This window comes from Phaethon aethereus (assembly GCF_964289735.1).
Source record: "Phaethon aethereus genome assembly, chromosome: 20".
NCBI classification, from domain to species: Eukaryota; Metazoa; Chordata; class Aves; order Phaethontiformes; family Phaethontidae; genus Phaethon; species Phaethon aethereus.
The window spans coordinates 501,907-527,493 of record NC_138596.1 but is presented as its reverse complement, the minus strand read 5'-3'; the positions used below and the strand labels follow the sequence as shown (position 1 = coordinate 527,493).

Sequence of the window (25,587 nt, the reverse complement as noted above, 5' to 3'; positions counted from 1 at the left end):
CTGGGTGAGGCAGCACCAGGTAGGAATTTGCCCCAACCTGTTCCTCTGGAGTTGGCGTGTGGTTCCTGCTGACGTACCCTTCCCTTCCCTCCACCTCTCCATAGTCCCTCATGTCCACCACGGCCTTTGGGCTGGGATCCAAGTACTTTGCGCTGTACGAGGTGGCCGGTGTGGGCATCCAGTGGCATACTTTTAGCCAGTCACCTGTGGAAGGAGATGACTTCAACCTCCTGTTGTCCATGATGATGCTGATTGTGGATGCTGTGGTATACGGGGTTCTCACATGGTACATTGAGGCCGTGCACCCAGGTATGTGTGTGCAGTGAGGCATGAGGACACCTCTGATCTTGTGGGAGCCTCCTTTCTGGGGGCACTGCTGGTTCCTGGCAGTGCTCAGCCCTGTCATGGTGGGATTTGGCACAACGTGCCTTCAGGATTCCCTGCATGTATCCTGTTGGGGATACCTGCCCACATGCCCTGACCCACTGGTGACACCAGCAGGTTCCTTGGAGATCTTCAGTCACGTGTCTCATTCATTGGCCAGCTGTAGCAAAGCAAGGTGTCCGTGGCTGGAGCATCGTTCCCCGTTATTGCCTGCCTGGGGAGGATTCTCACCTGCTTCCTTTGCTTTCCTAGTAAAACCAAAGCATGAGCCAGGTCCAACCCAAAGCCCAAAGGACTTAGCTTCCTTGCACAGCCCAGCAGCGTTACCCTGAGCCCAGCTGGCCAGGGCACTTGCAGCCCCCACCCTGAAGTGATGTCCCTGAGCTGGGGAGACCTCCAAGCTCATGCCCATGTCTGTACCTGTACCAGGTTCTGCCCTGGCTCTCAGCCGGCTTCTGCACGGACATGGGTGTGGGGTTGGCCCTGACTCCACAGGGGTTGTACTTGCAGGCATGTTCGGCTTGCCGCGGCCCTGGTACTTCCCCTTCCAGAAGTCCTACTGGCTGGGCAATGGGCGAGTGGAGACCTGGGAGTGGACCTGGCCCTGGTCCCGCACTACCCGCCTCAGCATCATGGAAGAGGATCAGGCCTGTGCCTTGGAGAGCCGGAGGCTGGGTGAGGGCAGCCAGAGGTGGCAGGGCATGCCCCAGGGATGGCCCTGGCTCTGCTGCAGGGTCCTGCATGGACCCCTGTGTCTCTTCTGTGCCCTTGTTGGGGCAGGATCCTGGGCCGAGCGCTGCTGCTTGTCTGGGAGCTGCTGCCTATGGTGCAGGAGGGGGCAAGCTGGCGAGAAGCAGAGGGGGAGGTCCATGAGCCAGCACAGCCACTGTGGGATGGAGGCGGGGAGGTTCATCCCCTGGGGAGCCCTGCTCCAAGCCCTGGCCTCCCTGCCACCCCCGGCTCCTCACCATCCCACTCTCACGGCAGAGGAGACACGGGGCATCGAGGAGGAGCCGACCCACCTCCCATTGGTCGTCTGCATTGACAAGCTCACCAAGGTCTACAAGACAGACAAGAAGTTGGCGCTGAACAAGCTGAGCCTCAACCTCTACGAGAACCAGGTGGTGTCCTTCCTGGGCCACAACGGCGCAGGCAAAACAACCACCATGTGAGTGCCCATCAGGGCAGACATGGGCTGTGTCCTAGCGCTGTAGTAGGTGGGGAAGGTGCTGCATGATGTCCTTGCAGGGCCCTGTGGCATCTGGTGCCATGCCCAGAGGGCAGCAGGCGCATGGCTGGGGCCCAGCAGATGCTCCTGGAGGTGGTAGTTGGGATTGGGAGCAGATGGGGGAATATGAGGTCCCTCATGTTGTTGCCTTTCTCCATTCGTCCAGGTCCATCCTCACTGGTTTGTTCCCTCCAACCTCGGGCTCTGCCACCATTTACAGCCACGATATCCGGACAGAGATGGACAAGATCCGGAAGAACCTGGGCATGTGTCCCCAGCACAACGTGCTCTTTGACAGGCTGACAGTGGAGGAGCACCTCTGGTTCTACTCGCAGCTCAAGAGCATGGCAGAGGAAGAGATCCGCAAGGAAATGGACAAGTAGGCACCCCCCTCAGCTCCTTTTACCCAGTCCATGCCTTTTGCATGAGGGGGTCCCCTTCTGGCTGGTTGTACTGTGATGGGTGATCTGAGAGCAGAGATGTCCCCTGGAGCAGCTGCACCAAGTGTTTTTCAAAACTTGGGGTATCAGGCTGTGGAAGCCAGCAGAAGATGCTTCTGTTAGTCTGGCTGCAGCTGGGCTGTCCCAGCAGCTGAGAGCCATAGGTACCACGCAGGGAAGAGGCATTATGTGCTCCCTGCAGGCACTGAGCATCCCTGGTGCTTCTCCCCTGTCCCCAGGATGATTGAGGACCTGGAGCTCTCCAACAAACGCCACTCCCTGGTGCAGACCCTCTCTGGCGGCATGAAGAGGAAGCTGTCGGTGGCCATTGCGTTTGTGGGTGGGTCGCGGGCTGTGATCTTGGATGAGCCCACGGCTGGCGTGGACCCATATGCACGCAGGGCCATCTGGGACCTGATCCTCAAGTACAAGCCAGGTGAGCAGAGGTGGGCAGAGCCCAGCATTGCTCCTCTGGCTGGTGTGGCCCTGGCCTCTCTGATGAGGCTCTGTGCCACTGTCAGGGAGGACCATCCTGCTCTCCACACATCACATGGATGAGGCTGACCTACTGGGTGACCGTATCGCCATCATCTCCCACGGCAAGCTTAAGTGCTGTGGCTCTCCACTCTTCCTCAAGAGCACCTATGGTGACGGCTACAAGCTGACGGTGGTGAAGAAGCAGTCCGACACCAGGAATGGCACAGGTCTGGGGGGCAGTGAGACCCTGTGTTTAGAGGAGTAAATGGTACCAGCCCTTCTTCAACCCAGGAAAGGACCAAGAGGTCAAACACCCAAGTGCTCCCACCTTGAGTCTCCTTAGGCCATGTGGAGGGCAGAGGTGGACAGGGCAGGAGTGTAGGACGTGGCATCGCTCAGCCTTCATTTCTCTTGTCTGGGTCCTGGGTTAGACCCCGTGTGGTGGCATTTGCCTCCAGGTGCTCGTTCTGTCTGGCCTGCCCACTGAGACATCCAGCACGGGCCGTGGTGCAGAGCACAGTCCCCAGGCCAGGCAGGGTGGCTGGGAAGCCTTCAGCACTCCGCAATGGAGCCTGGAGGAGCCCTCGCGATGCAGGGTGTAATGTGGACATAGTGGGTCCTGGTGGGAGGCTGGATGAGAAGTGACCGACAAGTGCTTGCCCCTCTGCTGCAGAACCGGGCCAGCTGCACAGTCCCCTGGCACATTCCTCTGTCAGCCCCTGCTCCGAGCCCCGTGTCTCCCAGTTCATCAAGAAATACGTGGCCTCCTGCCTCCTCATCTCAGACACCAACACCGAGCTCTCCTACATCTTGCCCAGTGAGGCTGTCAAGAAGGGTTGCTTCGAGAGGCTCTTCCAGGTACCCGGGGGAGCTGGCAGGGTGGGCAGGCAGGTGGTTGTGGGGGGCCATGGCGCTGTGGGCATCTCTTGCCCTCCTCACACAGCACTTTGCCTCCACAGCACTTGGAGCAGAGCCTGGAGGAGCTGGACCTCACCAGTTTCGGGCTGATGGACACCACGCTGGAGGAGGTCTTCCTGAAGGTGTCTGAGGAGGACCAGTCTCTGGAGAACAGTGATGTGGGTATGGACACAGTGAGGGCACACGGTGCTGCTGGGGCTGGTGAGGGGCTGCGTGACTGCATGGGCTTAGTGGCTCCTCTCCCCTTGCACATGGCCACAGGAGTCTCCTTTCCCAGGGGGAGCAGTGGTCTCCAGCGGAGCCCATCCCAGCCAACGGCAGCTGGGTTTGCTCCACTCCGGGTTTGCAGATCCGTCACCAGTCCATGCCACACCATTGTGAAGGGTGGCATGGCCAGTGGCAACCCCCCTTCTCCTTCCAGACATGAAGGAGTCCAAGAAGGATGCCCTGCAGCCACCTGCCCCTGAGCTGGGCCTGAAGCCTGAGGCCAACGGGGAGCCCCTTGCTGAAGTGGTCGTGCCAGCAAAGCCCCAGGTGGAGCTCAGCAACCTGGTCACCTGCTCCAAGCTGGCACAGTCACAGGCGTCCCTGCACTCGGCTTCCTCAGTGGGCTCCGTGCGGGGTGATGAAGGTGGGGCTTATTCCGAATTTTTTGGGGATTACGCACCCCTGTTCGATAACCAGCAGGACCCCGATAACATCAGTCTGCAAGGTTCGTGCCGCCGGTGCCGGGCCAGTGGCAGGGGCCGGGGAAGGTGCTCGGCTGGGATGCGAAGGGTGGCCGGGGCAGTGGCAGCACCCATCCCTGTGCCTGGGCAGGGCAGAGCTGGCCCTGGCTGGGGCATGTGGGTGTGCTGGGGACGGAGGGCCGTGCCTACTGGGGCAACACCCCACGGGGGATGATGATGCATCTGCCGATGCTCTTCTCAGAGCCTGGATGGCAGGGCTGGGAATGGGTGCTTCAACCAGTTTGCACCCCCAAACTGGTAGCATGTGCATGGGGGCATCCCATGCTGAGACATAGAGCCAGCGGGCGCAGCTGGCGTTTGCTCTGCCCTTTGCCTTCCTCAGATCCCGTGAGTGCCACTCTGCAGACTCGCCCCACTAATGCGCTCACTCCTTGCACTGGTGCGCAGTTGGGTTGTCTCCTCTTGGCCCTTGGGCATGGGGTCATCTTCCAGCTGGTGGCTTCGCCCTCTCTACCCTGACCCAGGCTTGGGGCTCTCCCTGCCTGGATGCTGCGATCGCTGGAGGATGAGGGTGCAGGCAGATGCCCCGAGACTGCTGTTTTATTTACAAATCCTTTTCTGGGTTATCCCAGCAGTTCTTGTTGTGATTAATTCCAGGATGTGCCACGCTGCCTGCCCGGCTGGGGCTGCGCTGAGTGTTGTGATTTGAGTTGCAGGAGGCAGAGCCAAGACAGTGCCACGGCAGAGCTCCGTGAGCCCCAGCCCCGCACCTGCTGCCTCACTGGGCCCCCCCACCCATGTCCTGTCCCTCCTTTCTGATTGCACTGACCCCTCACCAGCTGGGAGGAAAATGGGGGGGTTCTGCCAAAAAGCACCAAATTAGAATTTTTTTTTTTAAAACTATTGTCTAAATTTCTCATTTTGGGCCAAGAGGAACCTGCCAGCCAGCTGCCTCATTTCATGCTGTGGTGCTGCCATGGCTTGGTGGCTGTCAGGGTTGGGGACCACCCTGTCCCCTGAGGTGGCTGCGCCAGAGCCGGTGCCTGGCTCAGCTCTCTGGGGGTCAAGGAGGGCATGGGAGCAGCCATGGGGGGCTGACATCCTTCTCCCCTCCTAGAGCAAGAGGCAGAGGTAGAGGCAGAGGACTGCGACCTGGCTGGGCAGGGGAGCTTCAAGCTGGAGGGCTCGTGGCTGAAGCTGCGCCAGTTCCATGGGCTGATTGTCAAACGCTTCCATTGCGCCAAGCGCAACACCAAGGCCCTCTTCTCACAGATCCTCCTGCCCGCCTTCTTCGTCTGCGTGGCCATGACAGTGGCGCTCTCCGTGCCCGAAATAGGTGTGTGCGAGCCACCCACCCGCACGCTGGGAGCTACTAGTGACCCTTTCTGCCTGCCCTAGTGTGGCCAGTGGGGACACTCTCTTGGCGGAGGATGAGGATAAGGCTTGCAGGCGCTCAGCCAGTCTGCCTGTGCATGGCAGTGCACTGGGTGCCAGCGGGTTCCTGTCATTGTCCCCACAGGTGACCTGCCTCCTCTTATCCTCTCGCCATCGCAGTACCACAACTACACCCAGCCCAAGGGCAACTTCATTCCTTATGCCAATGAGGAGCGGCGTGAGTACCGGTGAGAGCTGCCTCTTGCGGGTGACCAGCATCCCGTGCCCTGTCCCCATCCCCATCCCTGTCTCCATCCCTGGAACTGCAATGGAGGGCAGCAGGGAGGGCAGCCTGCAGCGGGGATAGCACTGGGGCTGGCTCAGGCTTGAAGCAGAGCCTGGCCAGTGCCATGTCCCCACACAGAAAGCCTCCATCCTCCCCAGGGTATCTCTGGGAGAGGAGATGGCCCTGGCACTGGCTCTGATCAGCAGCTCAGCTCATGCCAGGCATGGACTGTGGATGCCCATTCAGTCATTCAGTCATGCCCACTCAGCCATGATAAGTGCCAAGGCCTCAGGGAGGTCCCAGCAGAAGATGGCCAAGGTGGTCAGACCCATGTCTCCTGCTCCTTGCTCCTCCTCACCTGCTCCTCTCCCTGCAGCATCAGGCTGTCTCCTGACGCCAGCCCCCAGCAGCTGGTGAACACCTTCCACCTGCCCTCTGGTGTGGGGGCCACCTGCGTGCTCAAGACAGCCTTCAACAACACACTGGACCAGCCCATGCAGACCCTCAACCTCAACAGCAACGAGTCCAAGATGCTGGCAGCCAAGTACTTTGATGCCATGTGCATTGACTCCTTCACCCAGGGCCTGCCACTCTCCAACTTTGTGCCACCGCCTCCATCCCCAGCTCCCTCCGACTACCCTATCTCAATGGATGAGGACCTGCTCCGTGCCTGGAACTCCACAACCTTCTCCTCTGCTGTCAAAGGTATCACCTCTACTTGGTGCCTGAGTCTGTCCGAGCATGGGATTCGTCTCCAGCAGGGAGATGATATGCTTCCCCCACAGAAGCAACTCCAGGGACCCCTGGAACTGCCTGTCACTTTGGCCTGGCCACAGCAGAGCATCGCATTGCTGGGATAAACTTCTGGCGCAGAGCCAGTGCTGGTGGAGCTCCCTGGGATGGCGACACCATCGAGAGCCCTGTGGCCAGCCTTGTGTCACCCTTGCTGGGCCGCAGTCCCCAGCCATTGTCTTCTCCAGCCACACTTCATGCCCCCTCTTTGAACCGTTTGTCCCACCAAAGTTTTTCCCCGCGTCCATCTCTTGGTGCCTCTCAGTCACCAGGACAGAAAATCCCTCTTGTAGACTGGGCTCTGGCTGTGGGGCAGAGCACTCCCTCCGTGCCCGGCCTGAGGCCCCTCAGCTCAGCCTCTTGCCCCCATGTTGTCCCCAGCAGCTGGGGCAGGCAGGAGCCTGGCTGTGAGCTGCCTTCTCTGCTCCTCAGAGACCGTGACCTCAGCCCCTGCCCTGCCCCGCATTGTCCACGAGCCCATCAAGTGCACGTGCTCCATGCAGGGAACTGGCTTCTCCTGCCCCAGCGGTGTGGGGGGCCACCCCCCGCAGATGAAGGTGGTGACGGGGGACATCCTGGCAGACATCACAGGGCGCAACGTCTCCGAGTATCTGCTCTACACCTCGGACCGCTTCCGGCTGCACAGGCAAGGCGGGGAGGCTGGGAGGGTCTGCCCTGTGCTGTAGAGCTGGGGGGACTTTGGGGACACCTGCCCAGGGTGTTGACAGGAGCCAGGAGCATGCTCGAGCATGACCATGCTCCAGAGGTGGGGGACAGCGGTCACAGCTTCTTGGTGGTGCCTTGTCCCACAGGTACGGGGCACTCACCTTTGGCAACGTCCAGAAATCCATTCCGGCCTCCTTCGGGGCCAGGGCTCCTGCCACTGTGCGCAAGATTGCTGTCCGGAGAACGGCCCAGGTGGGACTGCGCTGTGCCCCGTGGCAGCTGGGAGATCAGTGGGCAGCGGCAGCCGTGGCCCGGGTGGGGCGGAGAAGAGGGCAGGCGGTGCACCGCAGGGGTCCCTCGCCCACTGCTCTGCAGCAGTGCTCTCAACCGAGGAATCTGGTGTGGCTCTTGCCCCATGGGGTGCTTTGCAGCTCCCACGCCAGAGGGTCTGGCCCAGCATGGTCAGCAGTGGCCTGCTTTCCCCATAGCTGAGAGCACAGGAACCTGTGGCTGTCCCATCCCATCTCATCCCATCCCATCCCTCCCTTCCAGTACATCTGCCATGGGCCCAGCTCTCTTGCTGCCTCCCACTACTCTTCTCTGCTCCTCCAGGTCTTCTACAACAACAAGGGCTACCACAGCATGCCCACCTACCTCAATGCTCTCAACAACGCTATCCTGCGAGCCAACTTGCCCAAGAGCAAAGGCAACCCTGCTGCCTATGGTGAGGACCTGGAGGTGTTTAAGAGCAGAAATACGGAAGAGCTTTAGGGCATGGTCCAACCCAGCTCTAAAGTGCAATGTCCCCCCATGGACCAAGCAGGCTAGTGTCTAGTTGGGGCAGAGGGTCACACACCTTGGCTATGAGATCTGGGATAGGCAAATCTCTCTGAGATCTGGGCTGGGGCAGAATGTCCCAAAGTGCTGCCTGAAGGCACCTGGGCTTGCGATGTGTCCAAGGATTTTCTCTGCCAGCTGGTGAGGGAGGGCTTGTCCTCAAGGTGCTTGGTTGCTTCAGACAGCTCAGCTCCTGTCGAGCTGCAGGGAAGAAACCTGTTCTCCTGCTCAGAGCCAGGACCAGGCAGGCTGGGGGCAAGATTTTCTGCCCTGAGCCAGCTTTCATGCTCCTGTGTTTCTTCTTGGGCCTTTCCGCAGGCATCACGGTCACCAACCATCCCATGAACAAGACAAGTGCCAGCCTGTCCCTGGATTATCTGTAGGTCTGGGGAGCGGGTTTGAGGGAGGTTGGCCATCACATGGGAGGGAGGGAGCTCCTCACTGCTGTTCGCAGGGGAATGCCAAGGCCTCTGCCCTGCAGGCTGCACGGGTGGGGACTGGGTGGTGGTGACGTGGGGGTCCCTGTGCCGTGTTGTGCCCTGTGCATAGTGGCTGTCCCACACCAGGGCGGGTGACCCTTCCCTGGGCAGTTGAGGATGACGGGGTCCCTGCTCTCCTCCTTGCTTCCTGTACAGCCTGCAAGGCACAGATGTGGTGATTGCCATCTTCATCATTGTGGCCATGTCCTTCGTGCCAGCCAGCTTTGTGGTGTTCCTGGTGGCCGAAAAGGCCACCAAGGCCAAACACCTGCAGTTTGTGAGTGGCTGCGACCCTGTCATCTATTGGTTGGCCAACTACGTGTGGGACATGGTGAGTAGGGTGCATGGCCCCACGAGCCGAGCCCCCAGAGCCAGGTGTGTGCGTTGGCAGTCATAGAAGTTTCTGTCTTCTCCAGCTGAACTACCTGGTGCCGGCCACATGCTGCATCATCATCCTGTTCGTGTTCGATCTCCCAGCGTACACCTCTCCCACCAACTTCCCCGCTGTCCTCTCCCTCTTCCTGCTCTACGGGTTTGTTGCTCAGAGGGTTGGTCAGGATGCACTCATGGCTACGCGGGCAGGATCTGGCCTCTGGGCTGCAGCTCCTGTAGCTTGTCGGCTGCAAGGACTGGGGTGGGAGAGCCTGGGGAGGATGGGGCTGGGAGATGGGCAATCCCAAGGCTCAACAGCTGGTGCTGCTCAGTTCCACTCCTGCCACGCTGACATGTGCTTCTGCCACTTTCCTTCACAGCTGGTCCATCACCCCCATCATGTACCCTGCCTCCTTCTGGTTTGAGGTGCCCAGCTCTGCCTATGTCTTTCTCATCGTCATCAACCTCTTCATTGGCATCACGGCCACCGTCGCCACGTTCCTGCTGCAGCTCTTTGAGCACGACAAGGTATGGAGTTCACATCTCTGCCTGGGGCCACCAGGAAGGGAAAAGCTGCCATTGGGTCATGGGATGGCACAGGCTAGGAGGGAGCTCAGGAGGTTTCTGCTCCCAGCAGAGTCAGCTATGAGACCTGACTGGGCTGTATCTTGGTGGGGATCCTACCATGTGTTCATGGTCCTCAGGGGTGTTTCTGATGTTTGTGTCCTCTCTGCCCGTCCCCACAGGATCTGAAGGTGGTGAACAGCTACCTGAAGAGCTGCTTCCTTGTATTCCCTAACTACAACCTGGGCCATGGCTTGATGGAGATGGCCTACAACGAGTACATCAACGAATACTATGCCAAGATTGGTATGGCTGCTCATTCCCTCCTTCCCTTGCTCAAGCACATGTGGGGCTGGGGTACACCGTGTGTACCACGGTGCTGGCACATCCCCTCTGCCTGCCCTGTGGGCTTTCTTGAGGCCCGGAGTAACCTGAAGCAAAAAGCCAGGGGACGTGAACTAGACTGGGGTGCAGGAAGAGACACAGTTGAGGGTCAGCCGTGGCATAGTGCTGGTGATGCTGAAAACAGTTCCTTGGGCCATCTCGAATAGCAGCCCCACAGGAAGAGGAGGTTGTGAGCCCTGACAGAGTTGTGCATTTCTGCTGCTGTTGCACACTGCCTGTGGTGGAGCCATGATAGGGCTGTGGTGGGCTATGGTGGGGCCATGCTGTTTTAAGAGGGATGGGGACTGCAAGGGCTCTTTCGTTCCTGACATGGTCTCTTGCCTGCAGGGCTGCACTGCCCAGCCAAAATGAGCCTTTTGCTACTCGCAGCTTCAGTTTGGCCTCAAAAAGCTCTTGCACCTCTCTACTTTTCAAGCAGCTTTGCAGGTGCTGCAGGCATCATGAGGGGCAGTTTTGGGGCAGGATCTGACAAATCCATCCAATATCCACTCTCTCTTGGGTTGATTCACCCTACTGAGGTTGAAAAGTTTAAAGACGATTCCATTCACAGCACGTGTGCTGTTGAAAAGCCTTGTTGTGACCAGCCCTGGTGCCAGCAGCAGCAGGCGAGGGAACATGGGAGCAGGATAGCGTCACTGTAACAGGCCTGCTCAAGATGTACGACTGGGTTCTCCCTATGGGAAGGTGTCCCCAGTTGCTCTCTCCTCTTCTTCCCACTCAGGGCAGTTCGATAAAATGAAATCGCCCTTCGAATGGGACATCGTGACACGGGGGCTCGTTGCCATGACAATTGAAGGCTTTGTCGGCTTCTTCATCACCATCATGTGCCAGTACAACTTCTTTCGGAAGCCCCAGTGAGTGCAGCTGGGGAGCAGGGTTAGGCTGGGAGGGGCTGGCTGTGGGGAAGAGCTTTGCCACCGGGAGCCCTTAGCTGCCCCTCCGGTGGATGCGAGCTGGGGAGCTTCTTGTCCTGGGTGGGGATGCAGGCGGGCTGCTCCCGTGCCTGCATCCTCACCCTGCCCCATGCGCCCTCCTGCAGGCGGCTTCCTGTCTCCACCAAACCCATCGAGGATGACATCGATGTGGCCAATGAGCGGCACCGTGTCCTGCGTGGCGACGCCGACAACGACATGCTGAAGATTGAAAACCTCACCAAGGTGCAGCAGCAACAGGATAGTGGTGGTGGGGGATGCTCCATGGCTGCAAGCAGACACCTTGGAGACATCCTGTCTGAGGAATGTGGGTTGGGGCTGGGGGTCCAGGCGCCTCCCGGTGGGCTGAGCTCCCTGCTTCCTGCCCCACCAGGTGTACAAGTCCCGCAAGATCGGGCGCATCCTGGCTGTGGACCGGCTGTGCGTGGGCGTGCGACCTGGGGAGTGCTTCGGGCTGCTGGGTGTCAATGGCGCGGGCAAGACGACCACCTTCAAGATGCTGACGGGGGATGAGAGCACCACGGGCGGAGAGGCCTTCGTTAACGGGCACAGGTCAGGGGGTACGGGCTGGGTGGGAGGTGGGGACTGCTTGCTGTCCTGGGGACAGAATGGGGTCTGCTTGGGGGTCTCCCAGGATAAAGCAGTGAGAGTCTGCCCATGTGGCTCCATGGGATGCTGCAGCCCTGTGTCCTGCTGTCCTGACCATCATCTGGGGGGTGGCAAGTGACACCGGCTCTTGGCCAAGGCTGCCCATTGTGGGTTACCTGGTAGAACATACTCCAGTATAAAGGCGTGTGAAAGAGTGGTGAGCAACAGGGTGCTCCTGAAAAGCGATTCCCTCTCCCCATACCCCTCTGTCCTCTCCTGCAGCATCCTGAAGGAGCTCCTGCAGGTCCAGCAGAGCCTGGGCTACTGCCCCCAGTTCGATGCACTGTTTGATGAGCTGACGGCCCAGGAGCACCTGGAGCTCTACACTCGCCTGCGTGGCATCCCCTGGAAGGACGAGGAGCGGGTAGGGCTCTGGGCGAGTGATGGCCAGTGTACATGGGCTGGTACTGTGCCATGGGAATGGCATCTCACCAGGCACTAGTGGGGACCTGAGCCAGTGCTTCTAGCCCCATGGCAGTGCCGCCCCAGTTGTGCACCCACACCGTGTGCCAGGTCTAGGCACATGCACTTGCAGGCCCCCACTGATGCTCATGGCCATGCCAGGGACTGCTGTGGGGCTCCCCTGACTGGCTCATTGCTTGTGGTCCCCTTGGCAGCTGGCCTGTGCCGTGGAGCCCAACCACTTGCCCACTGGCTGCTGCCAGATCTGTCAGATCCATGGCCTTGGCAGGGTGACAGCAGCCCGCCATGCCTTGCAGGTTGTCAAGTGGGCACTGAAAAAACTGGAGCTGACCAAGTACGCTGACAAGCCCGCCAGTACCTATAGCGGAGGCAACAAGAGGAAGTTGTCCACAGCCATCGCACTGATTGGATACCCGGCCTTCATCTTCCTGGTGTGTCTTGGGCTCCAGCACCCTGCCTGCGGGGTCCTCCTCCCACCCTCCGTGTCCCTGGGGCTGCTGTTGGACTATGATGGAGAAATGACTCTGTGTGGGGGGTGCCTGCCCCCAGCTCTGCCACGAGTGTCCTGGGGCGTGGGATGGTGTCCTGAGCCAAGCTCAGGACAGGAAGGGGATGGCAGGGTCCCACCGGGGCTGTTAAGGGTGTTGTCTGTTCCTGCAGGATGAGCCCACCACGGGGATGGACCCCAAGGCACGGCGCTTCCTGTGGAACCTCATCCTGGATGTCATCAAAACGGGTCGCTCCGTGGTGCTCACATCCCACAGGTCCAGAGGGACTTCTGGCTGCACCCGCAATGCCTCTGGGCACCTGGGGTGCTGCATGGGTGGGAGGGGGCTCTTTGGTCCCTGGGGGATGGCATCCAGCAGGGGCATGGGGAGCAGAGGGAACCCGGGACATCCTCTCTTGCCTTCTCCCATTCCTGGTGGTGGAGCCATGGCACCCAGGTTGATGGCCAGGGGAGTTCAGCTCCCTGCCTGCCCCAGCTGCAGCCCCTGGCACTGTCACCCCGTGCCACCCTGCTGAAGCCTGCTGTGTCTCCCCAGCATGGAGGAGTGCGAGGCGCTCTGCACCCGCCTGGCCATCATGGTGAATGGGCGGCTCAAGTGTCTCGGCAGCATCCAGCACCTGAAGAACAGGTAAGAGCCTGGTGGGAGTCCAGCACCCTGTGTGCACTGTGGGGCGGGAGGGGGCCGGAACCCCACTGCAGGGTGACGGTGTGGCACCTGCAGCGAGATGTCAGCCCTTCATGTGGGTGCTGCTTTGGAGGGTGTGCAGGGCATGGGTTTGGTCGAGTGTCCTGGCACTGTCCTGGTGAGTGCAGCAGCTGCCAGAGAGTATCGTCCCTTTCCGTGGGGTCATTCCTTCCCTGCAGAGGTGCAGGGTGGGAGGCAGGTCCTCACGGGGTTCCTTGTCCCTGCACAGGTTTGGAGATGGCTACATGATCACGGTGCGCACCAAGTCCAGCCTCAATGTCAAGGAGGTGGTGAGGTTCTTCAACCGCAACTTCCCCGAGGCTGTCCTCAAGGTGAGCTCCCTGTAGCAGCAGTGCTGTCCCCTGCCAGCCCCTGCCTCAGGGTGCAAGCAGCCTTCGTTCCACAAGGAACACTTCTGTGGGACCCCCAGAGGGTGACAGGAGGGTGTCTGGGAGTGAGGGCTTGGGTGTCACCTTTGTGTCCCCTCCAGGAGCGGCACCACACCAAGGCCCAGTACCAGCTGAAGTCGGACCAGATCTCGCTGGCACAGGTCTTCAGCAAGATGGAGCAGGTGGTGGATGTGCTGGGCATCGAAGACTACTCTGTCAGCCAGACCACACTGGACAACGTGAGACTGGGGATGGCACAGGCAGCTGGGTGCTTGTCCCCAGGGAGGGTGGCTGTGCCCGGGGAGAGGTGGAGCTAGGTGGGGGCCACGGCGGCAGCCACAGCTCAGTGGGATGCGCTGGGGCCCGTCTTCAGATGGCAGGCGAGGGGCAGCCAGAGGGTGGAGGAGCTTGTGGGCATCCCTCGCAGCCTCCTGCCCCCTCCAGGTGTTTGTGAATTTTGCCAAGAAGCAAAGCGATAACCTGGAGCAGCAGGAGACGAGCCCCAGCTGCACACTGCAGTCGCCCATGGACCGTGTGCTGAGCCTGCTGCGCCCCCGGGCTGCCCCCACGGAGCTGCGGGCCCTTGTGGTAGAGGAGCAGGAGGACCTGGAGACTGATGATGAAGGCCTCATCAGCTTCGAGGAGGAGAGGGTGAGATGTTGTCCCCAGATCTAGGTGTCCCTAGTCTCAGCTGTGTCCCGCGTGGGGCACCGGGGCTGGGTGCTGCAGCAAGTGGGTCTTGTCCAGGGAAGGGGACATGGTGGGTCCAGGCATGGACCAGAGAAGGCTCCTGGGAGGGATGGCTGCTCTGCACCCCAGGCTGGATCCTGGCTTCAGCAGCACTGGATGTGCTGGTCAGAGCAGGCAGCCCCTGCCCAGCCCCTGAGCCCTGCTTGTCTCTGTGCCTGCAGGCTCAGCTCTCGTTCAACACGGACACGCTGTGCTGAGACCCCTGGGAGCGGCCACATCTCCTGGCTGTGAAGCCACCAAACCAACCCTTTTGGCTTCTCCCCTCCCTTCGCCCCGTCAAGCGGAGCTGCCGCGGCTGGAGGCGCGTGCCAGGGAGGACACGGTGGGTGTAGCGCTGGCCTGGACGGACCCCGTGAGCCACTGCCCTCCGGGTGGCCTTTGGCCACTTCAGCTCTGGGGCAGTGCCACTGCGTGGTGCCAGGGGCCACCATCCTCGGCCAGCTTGCCCAGCCAGTGCGTGACAATGGACAGAGACTGCGAAGAGAAGGACATGGCTTGATGCCAGTGCTGACAGCCTCACATGTTCTGTGGCGGGGACGAGGCCTGTAGCTGGACACCCACATTGCACCCACCCCGGGGACCCCCAGCCACAGGGACGCCTGCTCCCCACAGGCACCACCACAGGCCTGGCCCTGGCAAGGCCAGAGGAAGAACGTCTGCTTTTGTCTTGCTACCATCACCCCGGCTTGGCCCTTGCCCATGGCTCTGTGGGGGCAGGAGCTCTGGTGCTTCACCCGTGATTGCTTTCTTTCACTGACAGGATGTCACTGGCAACCTCCAGCCTGCCCAAGACAAGGGCCTCAGCCACACTGGTGTGTCCTGCCCACCCACACTGCTGCCGTCCACCGGATCCGGCCGCCCCCACCCTGCTCCAGCCTTGCCATGTGTGTGCTGGGCATTCGGCATCATCCCCAGGGCTGGGCAGCGGCACCCTGGCAGAGGGGCATGTGGTGGGGCAGAGGGGTATTTCACAGGGTATTTCACATGCTGGCACCAGCTGTTTCTCCCCTCTGCCCCCAACCACATCCTCCTCCCAGAGCCCCTCACCCTGCGTCCTGCCTGCCCTCCGCCGCCTGCTTCCCCCACCACAGAGCATCGCTGCGGCAGTGCTGCCTTTCTGCTATGTGCCCCTCCTTTTTGCCCTTGCCCTGGCACTCCTTGCTCAGCATCTGGCCCTGTACAGGAGCCACCTGCACTGGTTTCTTATTGTTCGGTCACTGGTGGTACTAGGAGAGGGCTTGCTGCACCCCAGGATTGCTTTTGAAGCTGTGAGTGGGGTGCCCTTGAGAAGACAGCCCAACTGGGTGCTGGCACAGTCTGGCAGTGGTGCCCGGGGCAGTAGGACCAACAGCGTCACCAGCGCTGGCAGTGTCACCTGGGACTGGCAGCGTCACCAGCGCTGGCAGTGGGCACCCCCTCGGCCAGCAGTGCCCCTCCTTTCTGCAGAGGGTCCTGCTGCCTTGTCACCCACGGGGACCATCCATGTCTGGCACCTGCAGCCACCCCCAGAGGCACAGTGACGGCAGGGCCCATGATGCTGCCCTGACCACCCATCCCCTGGGTGCCCCAGGCTTTTGCAGCACAGTCCTCCCTCTGTCCCAGGGAGCACCCAGGGCTGTGCTGCCTGTGTGTGTCCCCACTGCCCTTTCTGCCTACCTGGCACAGGATCAGCTGAAGGTCCTGGGCTGGCTCCTGCCCGCCGGCAAGCGGGCAGCACCAGGCACCCCAGCTCGCTGCCATGGGGCAGCACACTGCATGGGGAGGTGGATTGGGGCCAGCCCTGGCCCCACTCGGGCACAGGAGCAGGGGCAGACCCAGGTAGCAGTTGACCCTCTGCTGCCCCCATACCCCCTGGTCTTGCCAGTCCTGTAATGCCACCTGCTATAGATTGTGATACAATATACAGTATTTTCAATAGGGGAAAAATTGGGGGGAGATACGCTCTATTTTCAGATCTTTCAGACCATATTTTTTTTAATGGCTTACTGGAAACTGGCTGGTCCTGGGATGGGGTGGATGGCACAGGTGAGCAGCCCCCACCCAGGGTCCCCCCTGCTCCCTTGCTGGGCATGTTCTGCCTTCCCAGGGAGGAGCCAGCTCGGGGTTAGCCCTTTGCCACCAGGGAGAGAGGGGATGGTGTCACCTTTGGGTTCCCAGCTGTGACCTCAGTTGGTGGCACCTTTGGGGCACGCCAGGGTGGGCATGGTGCTGTGCTCTGTGCGCTGGCCAGGGCTTCATCCTCGCCCCACACCTGCCTCCCTGCCCTGTTGCTCGGGGCGGGGGGGCACTGGCACCCTGGGCACGGAGCCCCTCTCCCCCCCAGCCCTTCCATCCGCAGAGCTGCCCCCACCTGCTGCTGTGCCACCGTCCCCATGCCCCGTGGCTTTCGATGGTCGATGGAGATGCTTTTATGCCCCCAGTGCAGTGTGCCCACAGAGCCTGGGTGGCCGTGGTGGCCTCCCTGCCGTGTGCTCAGGGCTGCGCAGGCACAAACCCCACTGGGGGCAACCCTGAGGGCAGCAGTGGGATGGGAGTGGGAGGGCATTGCCCCCAGGGCAGGGGTGGCTGCTGCCTTAACACTATTTGCTTCATGGAGTTTGGCCCTGCTTTCTGCCTTGCCTCCCTCTGCACGTCCTTGGCCACCGGCCGTGGGCACAGTGCCGGTGCCGTGCACGGCCCGGGGCATGAGGCACCCCAAGGGGTGGGGACGACTTGGAGGAGCCTGTATATCGCAAGCAAAAGAAACAAAGACGAAATGTGAAAATGATCATTTTAAATAAAAAATAGTAACTGGAGCCAACGAGGCTGTGTGGTTGCTGGTGGGCAGGAGTGCCAGCGCCGGCTGCCTGGGGAGGCCGGGCTGGGCAAGGGCTGCAGGGACATTCACAGTGCCTGGAGTTGGGGTGCAGGAGCCTGCTGTGGGCAAAGGGACCTGGGCACAACACAGCACTTGGCATCTTCCAGGGTGGGTGGTGGGGCTGGCTGTGGGTGCGAAGCTCCACAGGGCACGGACAGCGCAGGGAGGGCACCAAGGCAGGAGCTGCCGCAGCTGGCAATGCTGCGAGCCACCCTCGCCGGGCTCGGGTTGGCAGCAACAGCAGTGGCCAGGGCCCCACGGCAGGGCGTCCCCGGCTGCGCCGTGGGGCCAGGCGTGGGCGTAGGAGCAGGTGCACCCCGGGGAGGAATGTGGGCTGGGAGGGGCCACAGCTCTGGCAGGGCACTCGCACCACAGCCACCACTCAGCCAGCAGCCGCCGCCCAGCATGGCCGAGAAACCCCAAATCCAGCTCTTCGTCAAGGTGAGGGGGGGTGATGGGGGCCTGGGGTGCCCCAGGCCTGTGGGCACCTCTGGCAGCCTCCCCTAGCACTGCTGGGCTGGGCTGGCCCGGCTGCCCATGCCCACTGCAGTGCCCAGATGTGGGGCCCTGGGCAGGCAGTGGGCAGCTCATGGCTCTTCTCCAGGGCACAGCATGCTGCTGCCTGCCCCATGGGCACGGGGGCTGGCGGCTGCTCAGCTGGGGTGCTGGAGTGGGGTACAACCCCAGACCAGGGCCCCCTGCCCAGCAGCCCGGCCACTGCAGCATCTGCCTGCCTGGCCCTGCCCAGCCACCGCCTGGCCGGGGCAGTTTGACCAGCTGCACAGGACAGGGCCCGCCTGGGATCGCCTGGGGGTGCCAGGGCCTCCAGCATCGCCATCGCTTTCCTCTGGCACAGTCCCAGTCACACTGGACTGTCCCTTGACACAGCCACCCACGGTGCCACCGCCGTCTTGCTGCCCCCAAGTCCCAGCCCCTCTTGGCACGATGGAGCTGGGACAGCCTGGGGCATCCTGGTCCCCTGGGGGTGCCAGGGCCAGCACCCGCTGTGCCACGAGAGCTGCTCTAGGGTAGGGTGCAGAGGCCCCAGGAGCAGGCAGGGGCCACGGGCGGCCAGCGCTGCTCGCTGCCCTGTGGCCAGCCCAGGCTTGGCGGGGTGGGTGGCACGCACCCTGCCACCATCGCTCTGCAGCCATGCTGGCGCGAAGGGGCAGCTGAACTCTACTTCTCTGTCTGCAGGCAAGCGAGGACGGGGAGAGCGTGGGCCACTGCCCCTTCTGCCAGCGGCTCTTCATGGTGCTGCTGCTCAAAGGCGTGCCCTTCACCCTCACCACTGTGGATGTGAAGAGGTGAGTGGTGCCCCCCTCCCAAGGGGCTGCCAGCCCTGGGGCCAGGGCCACGGGCAGGGTGGGACAGCCTTGCTGGCAGGGTGCTAGGTCTCCAACACCTTGGGAAGGGGCGTGAAGACTGGGCACTATGGGATGCACGGAGCCTGTTGTAGCCCTCCAGCTGCCCGCCACTGCCTGAGGGAGGTTGGTGGGCATTTTCCAGAGCAGAGCTGCCTTGGGCACACAGAGGCAGGAGCAGCCTGGGGGCACCACCTCATCCCTTTACCCAGGACACACGTGTGCATACACCCCCCCAACACACACACACACGTGCAAGTGCCCTGCAGAGCCCCAGGCCCTGCCAGGCATCAGCATCTGTCCCCATTTCCTGCAGGGCGCTGGATGTGCTGAAGGACTTCGCGCCGGGTGCCCAGCTGCCTGTTTTGCTTTACAATGGCGAGCCCAAGACCGACACCGTCACCATCGAGGACTTCCTGGAGGATAAGCTGGGCCCCCCCATGTCAGTGGCTGGCACTGCCCCGAGAGGGGGCAAGGGGCCAAAGAGGGGCAGGACAGGCTGGGGAGGGGGCAGGCAGGCAGCCCAAGAGCCTGCCAGCCCCCACCTCCTTTCTCAGCTGTGCCCACATCCCTGCAGGTTCCCCAGCCTGGTCCCACAGTACAAGGAGTCGAGCCTGGCCGGGAATGACATCTTCCACAAGTTCTCCACCTTCATCAAGAACCCAGTGCCTGCCCAGGATGAGGGTGAGGAGCTGGCGGGGCATCGCCCCATGCAACCTCTCGGGTGCCACCACCCCAAAAGGCCAGTCAGGTCACCCTGAGCCTTTCCAGCCCTCCCCTGCCCCAGGGCACAGCTGGGCCTCCCCAGGCACTGCCCCTCCCCACGCAGTTCAGTGTGGCAGTGCCAGGGCTCTCTTGGGAGGGCAGGGGCAGGTGCCAGTCTGGGCAAGGTGGGAAGAGCACAGGCCTGGGCACAGGGCTGAGCTGGCAGGAAGCCATGGCAGAGCTGTGGGGCCCTGAGCCTGCAGCAGGGCCATGCCCTGACCCAGCAGCACTGCTGCCCTCTCTGCAGCACTGCAGCGGAACCTGCTGCGGGCCCTGCTGAAGCTGGATGACTACCTGAGTTCCCCTCTGGAGTATGAGCTGGTCCACAACCCCCACCTCCGGGCCTCCCGGCGCCGCTTCCTTGACGGGGACCAGCTCACGTTAGCTGACTGCAACCTGCTGCCCAAGCTCAACATTGTTCAGGTGAGCACAGGCATCCCAGAGCCGTGCCCTTCCCCTTGCCCTGGCTTCTCGATGCTGCCAGCCCTATGCTCTCGGCTCCCCCGGGCACCTGCAGCAACCCCCTGCTCCTTTGCCAATCCCTGTATTAGCCGGTGCCCTCCTGGCAGCCCCCCTGCCGTGACCCCTGCCCAGCACAGTGCCTTCCCACAGATCTCATTCCCCTCCGCATCTGCTGCCAGATGCCACCCTGCTGGGTGCCACCCCTCGTCTCATGCAGTGCCAGGGATGTCCCCTGGCTCCCTGCCACCCTTCCCAGCTGGCTCCTGCCCATGAATACCACTGCCCAGCCGCAGGGCCCTCCTTGGCACACCACAGGCACACAAGGCTGGGCAACGGCTCACCCTGTTTCTGCCCACAGGTTGTGTGCCAGCATTACCGCTGCTTTGGGATCCCCAAGGACCTGCGGGGCGTGTGGCGCTACCTCAACGGTGCCAGCGAAACCAAGGAGTTCAAGTATACCTGCCCCAAGAGTGAGGAAATCATACAAGCCTATCGCTCCGTGGTCCAGTTGCTGCAGTGAGCCGGGCACGTGCCCAGGTGGGTGCAGGGCCAGGGTTGGGCAGCAGGTCAGTGCCCATCCTGGTCCTGCTATGACCACCACAGTCCTGCCTGCACACACCTGGGAAGGCAGAGAGCATGAGCTGTAACCCTGGCACCCAAATTCCTGCAGCTGGCACCCCCACCCAAGGTGCTGGCAGCAATCTGCATCGCACTGAGCCCACAAATGCGTTCTTGCCTCTGTGCCACCCTACCTGCCCGGCCAGGACCCCCTCGACCTCCCCTGCGGTCCCTCAAGCATCAGGATGGGTGCAAGGGGTCACAGCCACAGGCACTGTCTGTACCAAAGCTGGGCAATGCTGAGGGCAAGGGCAGGAGCTGGGGAGGAAAGGCTGCGCAACACAGAGGGCTGTGGGGCACAGAGAGCAGCGCGCTGCAGTGGGCATGCCTGCAGCCTGCCTCGGACGCACACTGTCCCACCCGCCAGGCAAGTGACCCAAGACAGGGCTGCGCCAGGGCAGCACGCTCTGCAGGAAGCCCCCGAGGAGCTGCAGCAGTGAAGGGAACCAGCACAGGCACGGTGGAGCCCTGGGAACAGAGCAGGGGGGAGGGAGGGGGGATGCTACTGGTGGTGGACACAGCCCCCAGCACCCATCACCCTGAGTGAGGGGAGCGGAGGGCACCATCCCTCGAGAACCCGCTGTTATGAAGCTCTCAGGAGCAGATTTGGCAGAGGGGTGGGGGTAAAGTTGAGCAAGTCCAAGCCATGTATCAGACCTCCCAGAAATCAATAAAGGCTTTGCAAATGAGACAAGTGCGAGTCTGGATTGACCAGCCCCAGTAGCTCTCCTCCCTTGCAGGACTTTGCATCAGCCTCCCAGTCCTCTCCCAGCACCTAGCAAGGGCTGGGCCCATTCTCCCAGCTCTCCACAGGGCTGGGAAGGCTCTAATCACTCACGACCAGCCCACTGGCACAAAGCTGGCAGGAAAGGGAGTCCCTGACCCTCCAGGTTCAGTTGAAATTGGCCACAGGGTTTCTGAGCAAGGGAAAGGCATAACAGACCGACAAATGCACGTGGTCCTGGTCCCCAGAGGCCGGCTGGCTAAAACCAGCTTTACTGGCAGTAAGTTAAGCACAAGCCATCTTTTTGTTACATAGCAATATAAAAGTTATTTTAAAAATCCACCAATTCATGGCAAGTGAGGTAAAGAGGTGGCCCCTGGCAGCAGGGAAGAGCTGCAGAGAAAAAAGCCACCACTTCTGCCACCCTTGCCCTGTCTGTCCCCACAAAGACCCTGCCACAACACCAGCTGAGGATCTGCTGCCCGCTCAGGCCTGCCAAGGGGCTGACTCCAGCTCCCTGGGTGCCGCTTGCCCCATCTACCTCCCTGGGCACAGGGATGCTCAGCAGGCCCAGGGTGCAGTGAAACCTCCTCCACCAGCCACAGACACGGTTGATAAGGCTCTGGTAGGGCTGCATCAGGGGACAGGACAGCACAGGTCAGGAGTCCTCAAAATCCACTCCAGTTGGTGCCGCCTTGCTAGAAAATGGAGGGAGCATCACAGCCCAAAGCCCCACACCCTGCTCCCATGCAGCTACCGAGCAGAGTCCACTGGATCGCCATGCAGCTCAGCCCCAGCACTGGACCTGGGAGCAGCAAATACCTTTTGAAGCCAGGGTTAATGAGAGACTCTCCTGGAATCTTCCTCTTGGTTGGCAAAGCTGAGCCAGCACCCCTGTTCTTCCTGGGGCTGGGGTCTGCCTCAGTCAGGGATGGGCAGGATAGAGATTGCAAAAGGTCAGCTGGTTGCTTTGGCAGCCCTGCAAGCCCCTCCATGACCATGGTGAGCCTCCAGTAGCCCAGCCAGGCTGGCCCAGCATCCATGGTGGGCGAGGAAGGGCCAAACCTGGTTCTCTTCTCCCAAAGGAGCAGGGAGCCATGGACCTGCCATGGCCCCCAGTTGTCTGGAAGCACAGCGAAGCCTGACCTCCTCCTAGGGGCTAGTGAGCAACCTGCCTGGCGACGCCCGGCATCTGACCTGCACACAGTGCATCCCAGAAACCCCAAGAGCACTGGCCCCTTCTGTGCTGGGAAGGGCACCAGGACACCGGGGCAGCTGACAGTCACTCAATGTGTCCTGGAGAGCACATGGACACAGGACCAGCAGCCTCCTGAGGAAGAAAAGGCAAACAAGCAGCAGCACCAGGGCAGGTGCCCCCTGGCAATTGCCTACCTGGCAGGAAGCACTGTTGGCTCCGGGCAGCGTTCTTCTCAGGGCTGCAGGAAGATGCACGGGTCTCCAACACAGCTGAGACAGGAACCGGAGCCAGAGCTTGTGACAATGCACCCCAATGTGGCATGCAGCACCTCAAGCCTCCCCAGCAACCTCCCTCCCCTCCACAGCCAAACTGAGACACGTTCTCTTCCCAGCACTCCCACTCGGGCTGCTCCTGCCCCAACATCTTCCTAGACCCCTACAATAGAGATCTCTGCAAGACAACTGCCACACACAGAGATGATGGTGTGGTGCTGGCCAGGGGGGCAAGGTTGTGTTTCTGCTCAGAGACACAACACCACGTCCTCTGGTCCCATGTAGTATCTCTTCTGCCTGAGGTGGTCAAGTACAGATCCTGGCCAGCCCAAATAGGAAAAAGAAGGCAGCACCTCTGCTGCCCAGCCCTCCTGGGGCTCATTCCACCCGGGATCGGTGAGGAGAAACCACCTGGAGGAAGGCCAGGGAGGCACAGCCTTCTCCTCTTGCTGGCTGAGCTGGATCACTCGGGGCACCTTTGGGAGGGCAGGGGGGATGATACCACAAAGGTGGCAGGGAGCTGCCTGCCCTCCTCCCACTTTTACACTCTTCCAAAAGCCCTCACGGACCTTCCAGGCGTCTCTCCAGGCTCTCGATGCGCCCCATCATGCCAAACAGCAGCATCTGGAGCTGTCTCCTCGCCTCGGCGATGGGCAGCTTGAAGAGATCCAGGGCCGAGCACGGAGCCTCCTCCTGCGGCTGCAGCGTGGCTTTCCCCTCGCCCAGGCTCAGCGAAGCGGTCCCCCGCCCCAAGGCCTCCCTGTGCGGGCGAAGCCGGGGTGAGGGGGGCCCTCGGCGGAGAGCCCGGGTCCCCGCGGCTGCAGCACCCACCTGAGCTTCGTGCCGTGCTCCTCCGGCTGGCACCGCTGAGGAGGACAGGGGGCACGTCCCGAAACGGCCTTCCTCGGCCCCCATTCCCCGGCCCAGGGCCAGGCCCGGGCTGCACCGCCGCCCCGGCCCGGGCCTCCCCCGCCACCCCGGCCCCGGTACATACGCAGCCGAGCGGCGTGCGGGCGCCGAGCTCCCCGGCCCAGACCTCCAGCGCGTCGGTCACACTGCGGGAGGTAGCGGCTCAGGCTGTGCCGGGGCCGCTCGGCCCCGGCCCCGGCCCCGGCTCCGCTCCCGGCCCCGCACTCACTAGACGGTGCCGCCGGGGCCAGGGCTAGGGCAGCAGTAGCAGAGGTACCGGCCCGGCACAGCCTGCAGTAGGTGGAAGGGCCCCGCCGGCTCCGCCATGGTAGCAGCGCCGGAAGGGGCGGGCGAGGCCTGCGGGTCCTCCCCCGGCATTGGACGCGCCAGCCCCGCCATGGTCACGCTGGGCCTGCGGCGGGTGGAGGACAGCGTAGCCGCCAAGCACCCGGTGCGCCCAGCCGGGGCTGTGGGGCCGGGGCTGTGGGGCTGGAGCTGAGGGAGCCGGGGCGGGCGGGCAGGCACCGGGCGTGCCGGTGGGGCCGGAGCCGGCGCCCCGCGCTGAGTGTGTGTCCGCAGGCGCTGCAGCAGTACGCGGCCTGCCAGTCCCACGCCTTCATGAAGGGCATCGGCACCTTCCTGGCAGGTACGGCCTGGCCCGGTACCCCCGGCCCGCCCCGGCCGCTCCTCGGGAGCTGACAGCAGCGGGGGTGGGGCGGCCCGGGCGGGGCCGCGGCCGGTAACGGCGCCCGGCCCCCGGGTTTCGGCAGGCAGCGGAGCGGCCTTCGCCGTGCAGAAGCTGGTGAACAAGAAGCTGCCGTACAGCCTGCAGTGGAGCCTGCTGCTGGCTGGGGGTGAGTGTCCTGCCCGAGCCCAGGCAGGCCTGCGGCATCCCGCTCTGAGCGGGAGCAGCAGGAGCAGGGCTGCGTTGCAGGCAGAAGGGCTGTTTGGCCTTAGCGTGGGGGATTTTCTTCCCTGGCTCTTGCCGCATCCCTGCTCCCCACGGCCCTGGGGGGCTCAGGAACTGCAGCAGGTGCTTTCCCCACCGCTGCCCTTACAAATGCCCTTGCTGCTGGCATTCTTGGGAGCATCTTGGTCTCTCCAGCCTCAGGGTCCCTCGCCAGCTACTTGGTAACCAGAGCTGAGACGCAGAAATGCTCTGACTTCTGGATTTACCTGGAAACAGGCAAGTCCCCACAGGAGCTCACCATGGCTGGTAGAGTGTCTCAGCCCACAGGTACATTCACATTTCTCCCTGCTGCTTTCCCTGGGCTTGTTATGCCTCATTCTTCCCTGCTGCAACATGTGCTGTTGCTGCTTCATAAGCTGCTGACTGTGTCATTGCCAAAATCCGCATATAAGTCCCACACTGGCACCCCGCAGCTGAGAGGTGGGAGCAGGCGCTTGGGGTGGCAGCAGTGCTAGGGTGGCCGGAGGTCCCTGCCTGGTCTCATGGCTCCTGGGTCCCTCCATGGTCCAGGCCCACCACCTGCACTGCAGGTACCTGAGAACAGCTGGTGGGGTGGGAACATTCGCTTCTGCCTGCTGCCCTGCCCACTTTGTGGATTCACGAGAGCCAGCATGAAGGGCTTGTTCACTGGAAGAGGAAGAATAGGGTAGGGGATGGAGGGAGGCAGTAAACCCTTCCACACCTTGGTTGCTCTGTACAGTGGGCAGAGCTGGAGGGGTGCCAGGGCAGCTGCTGCTGATGGTTCTCATGGTTGCATGCTGCTTTCTCCCACTGGTACCTTGAGCTCCCAAAGCTGGGCCTAGCTGAAGAGGCTTTAAACGCTTCACCAGGGCTCTGTGGTTCTCTGCCCACCCCTGGCAAACATGCCAGGATTGTTGGGGGTCCAGGGAGCTTGTTCTTTCTGTTGCAGAAAATCTGCCCAGCCCAGAGGACAGAGAGAGCATGGCACCGCCAGTGAGGAAGAACAACTACGGGGATGTTGTGGAGTAGCCAGCAGAGCACAGTGCACCATGCCCATGTCCTGCTTCACCCCCTCCTGCCTGCCCAGCCTGCCTGTGCTTGTGCTACCCGCAAGACTGGTGGACTCTGGTACTGCTCAGGAGCTCGGATGAATTGATCCTGCAATGAGAGCATGGTGGAGACACCGTAGGGATTGCTGCCTGCTAGGTGGCCTCAGAACATTGCACATGGAGGGTACAATA

General features: G+C 62.0%; 3 protein-coding genes across 3 annotated transcripts in view; all 3 read left to right on the top strand.

Annotated features, from left to right (window-relative positions):
* The window catches only part of ABCA2 (ATP binding cassette subfamily A member 2), a gene marked incomplete at its 5' end in the record, with an annotated part of 33,661 nt that extends 18,874 nt beyond the window's left edge, over nt 1-14,787 (top strand). Inside the window, 31 exon segments of the mRNA XM_082008809.1 lie at nt 105-309; nt 895-1,059; nt 1,372-1,552; nt 1,779-1,991; nt 2,292-2,488; nt 2,574-2,756; nt 3,203-3,387; nt 3,489-3,609; nt 3,869-4,159; nt 5,254-5,472; nt 5,656-5,758; nt 6,173-6,501; nt 7,021-7,234; nt 7,401-7,506; nt 7,867-7,978; nt 8,410-8,470; nt 8,727-8,901; nt 8,987-9,102; nt 9,323-9,470; nt 9,689-9,812; nt 10,633-10,765; nt 10,951-11,068; nt 11,217-11,395; nt 11,714-11,855; nt 12,211-12,345; nt 12,575-12,678; nt 12,958-13,050; nt 13,337-13,439; nt 13,598-13,735; nt 13,941-14,147; nt 14,408-14,787. Coding sequence (XP_081864935.1) covers nt 105-309; nt 895-1,059; nt 1,372-1,552; nt 1,779-1,991; nt 2,292-2,488; nt 2,574-2,756; nt 3,203-3,387; nt 3,489-3,609; nt 3,869-4,159; nt 5,254-5,472; nt 5,656-5,758; nt 6,173-6,501; nt 7,021-7,234; nt 7,401-7,506; nt 7,867-7,978; nt 8,410-8,470; nt 8,727-8,901; nt 8,987-9,102; nt 9,323-9,470; nt 9,689-9,812; nt 10,633-10,765; nt 10,951-11,068; nt 11,217-11,395; nt 11,714-11,855; nt 12,211-12,345; nt 12,575-12,678; nt 12,958-13,050; nt 13,337-13,439; nt 13,598-13,735; nt 13,941-14,147; nt 14,408-14,443 — 4,836 coding nt within the window. The 3' untranslated portion in view covers nt 14,444-14,787.
* Nucleotides 14,788-17,496: 2,709 nt separating this feature from the next.
* CLIC3 (chloride intracellular channel 3) lies at nt 17,497-20,214 on the top strand (the record flags this gene model as incomplete). Its single annotated transcript, XM_082008851.1, has 6 exons — nt 17,497-17,544; nt 18,301-18,410; nt 18,784-18,909; nt 19,045-19,151; nt 19,480-19,655; nt 20,053-20,214. Exons 1-6 carry the CDS (start codon nt 17,509-17,511, stop codon nt 20,212-20,214), a joined length of 717 nt encoding a protein of 238 aa, XP_081864977.1. The 5' UTR covers nt 17,497-17,508.
* Nucleotides 20,215-23,677: 3,463 nt separating this feature from the next.
* Nucleotides 23,678-25,375, top strand: TMEM141 (transmembrane protein 141; the record flags this gene model as incomplete). The annotated part of the gene is made up of 5 exons (XM_082008805.1): nt 23,678-23,866; nt 23,995-24,061; nt 24,186-24,269; nt 24,521-24,652; nt 25,296-25,375. Exons 1-5 carry the CDS (start codon nt 23,741-23,743, stop codon nt 25,373-25,375), a joined length of 489 nt encoding a protein of 162 aa, XP_081864931.1. The 5' UTR covers nt 23,678-23,740.
* Nucleotides 25,376-25,587: the final 212 nt, after the last annotated feature.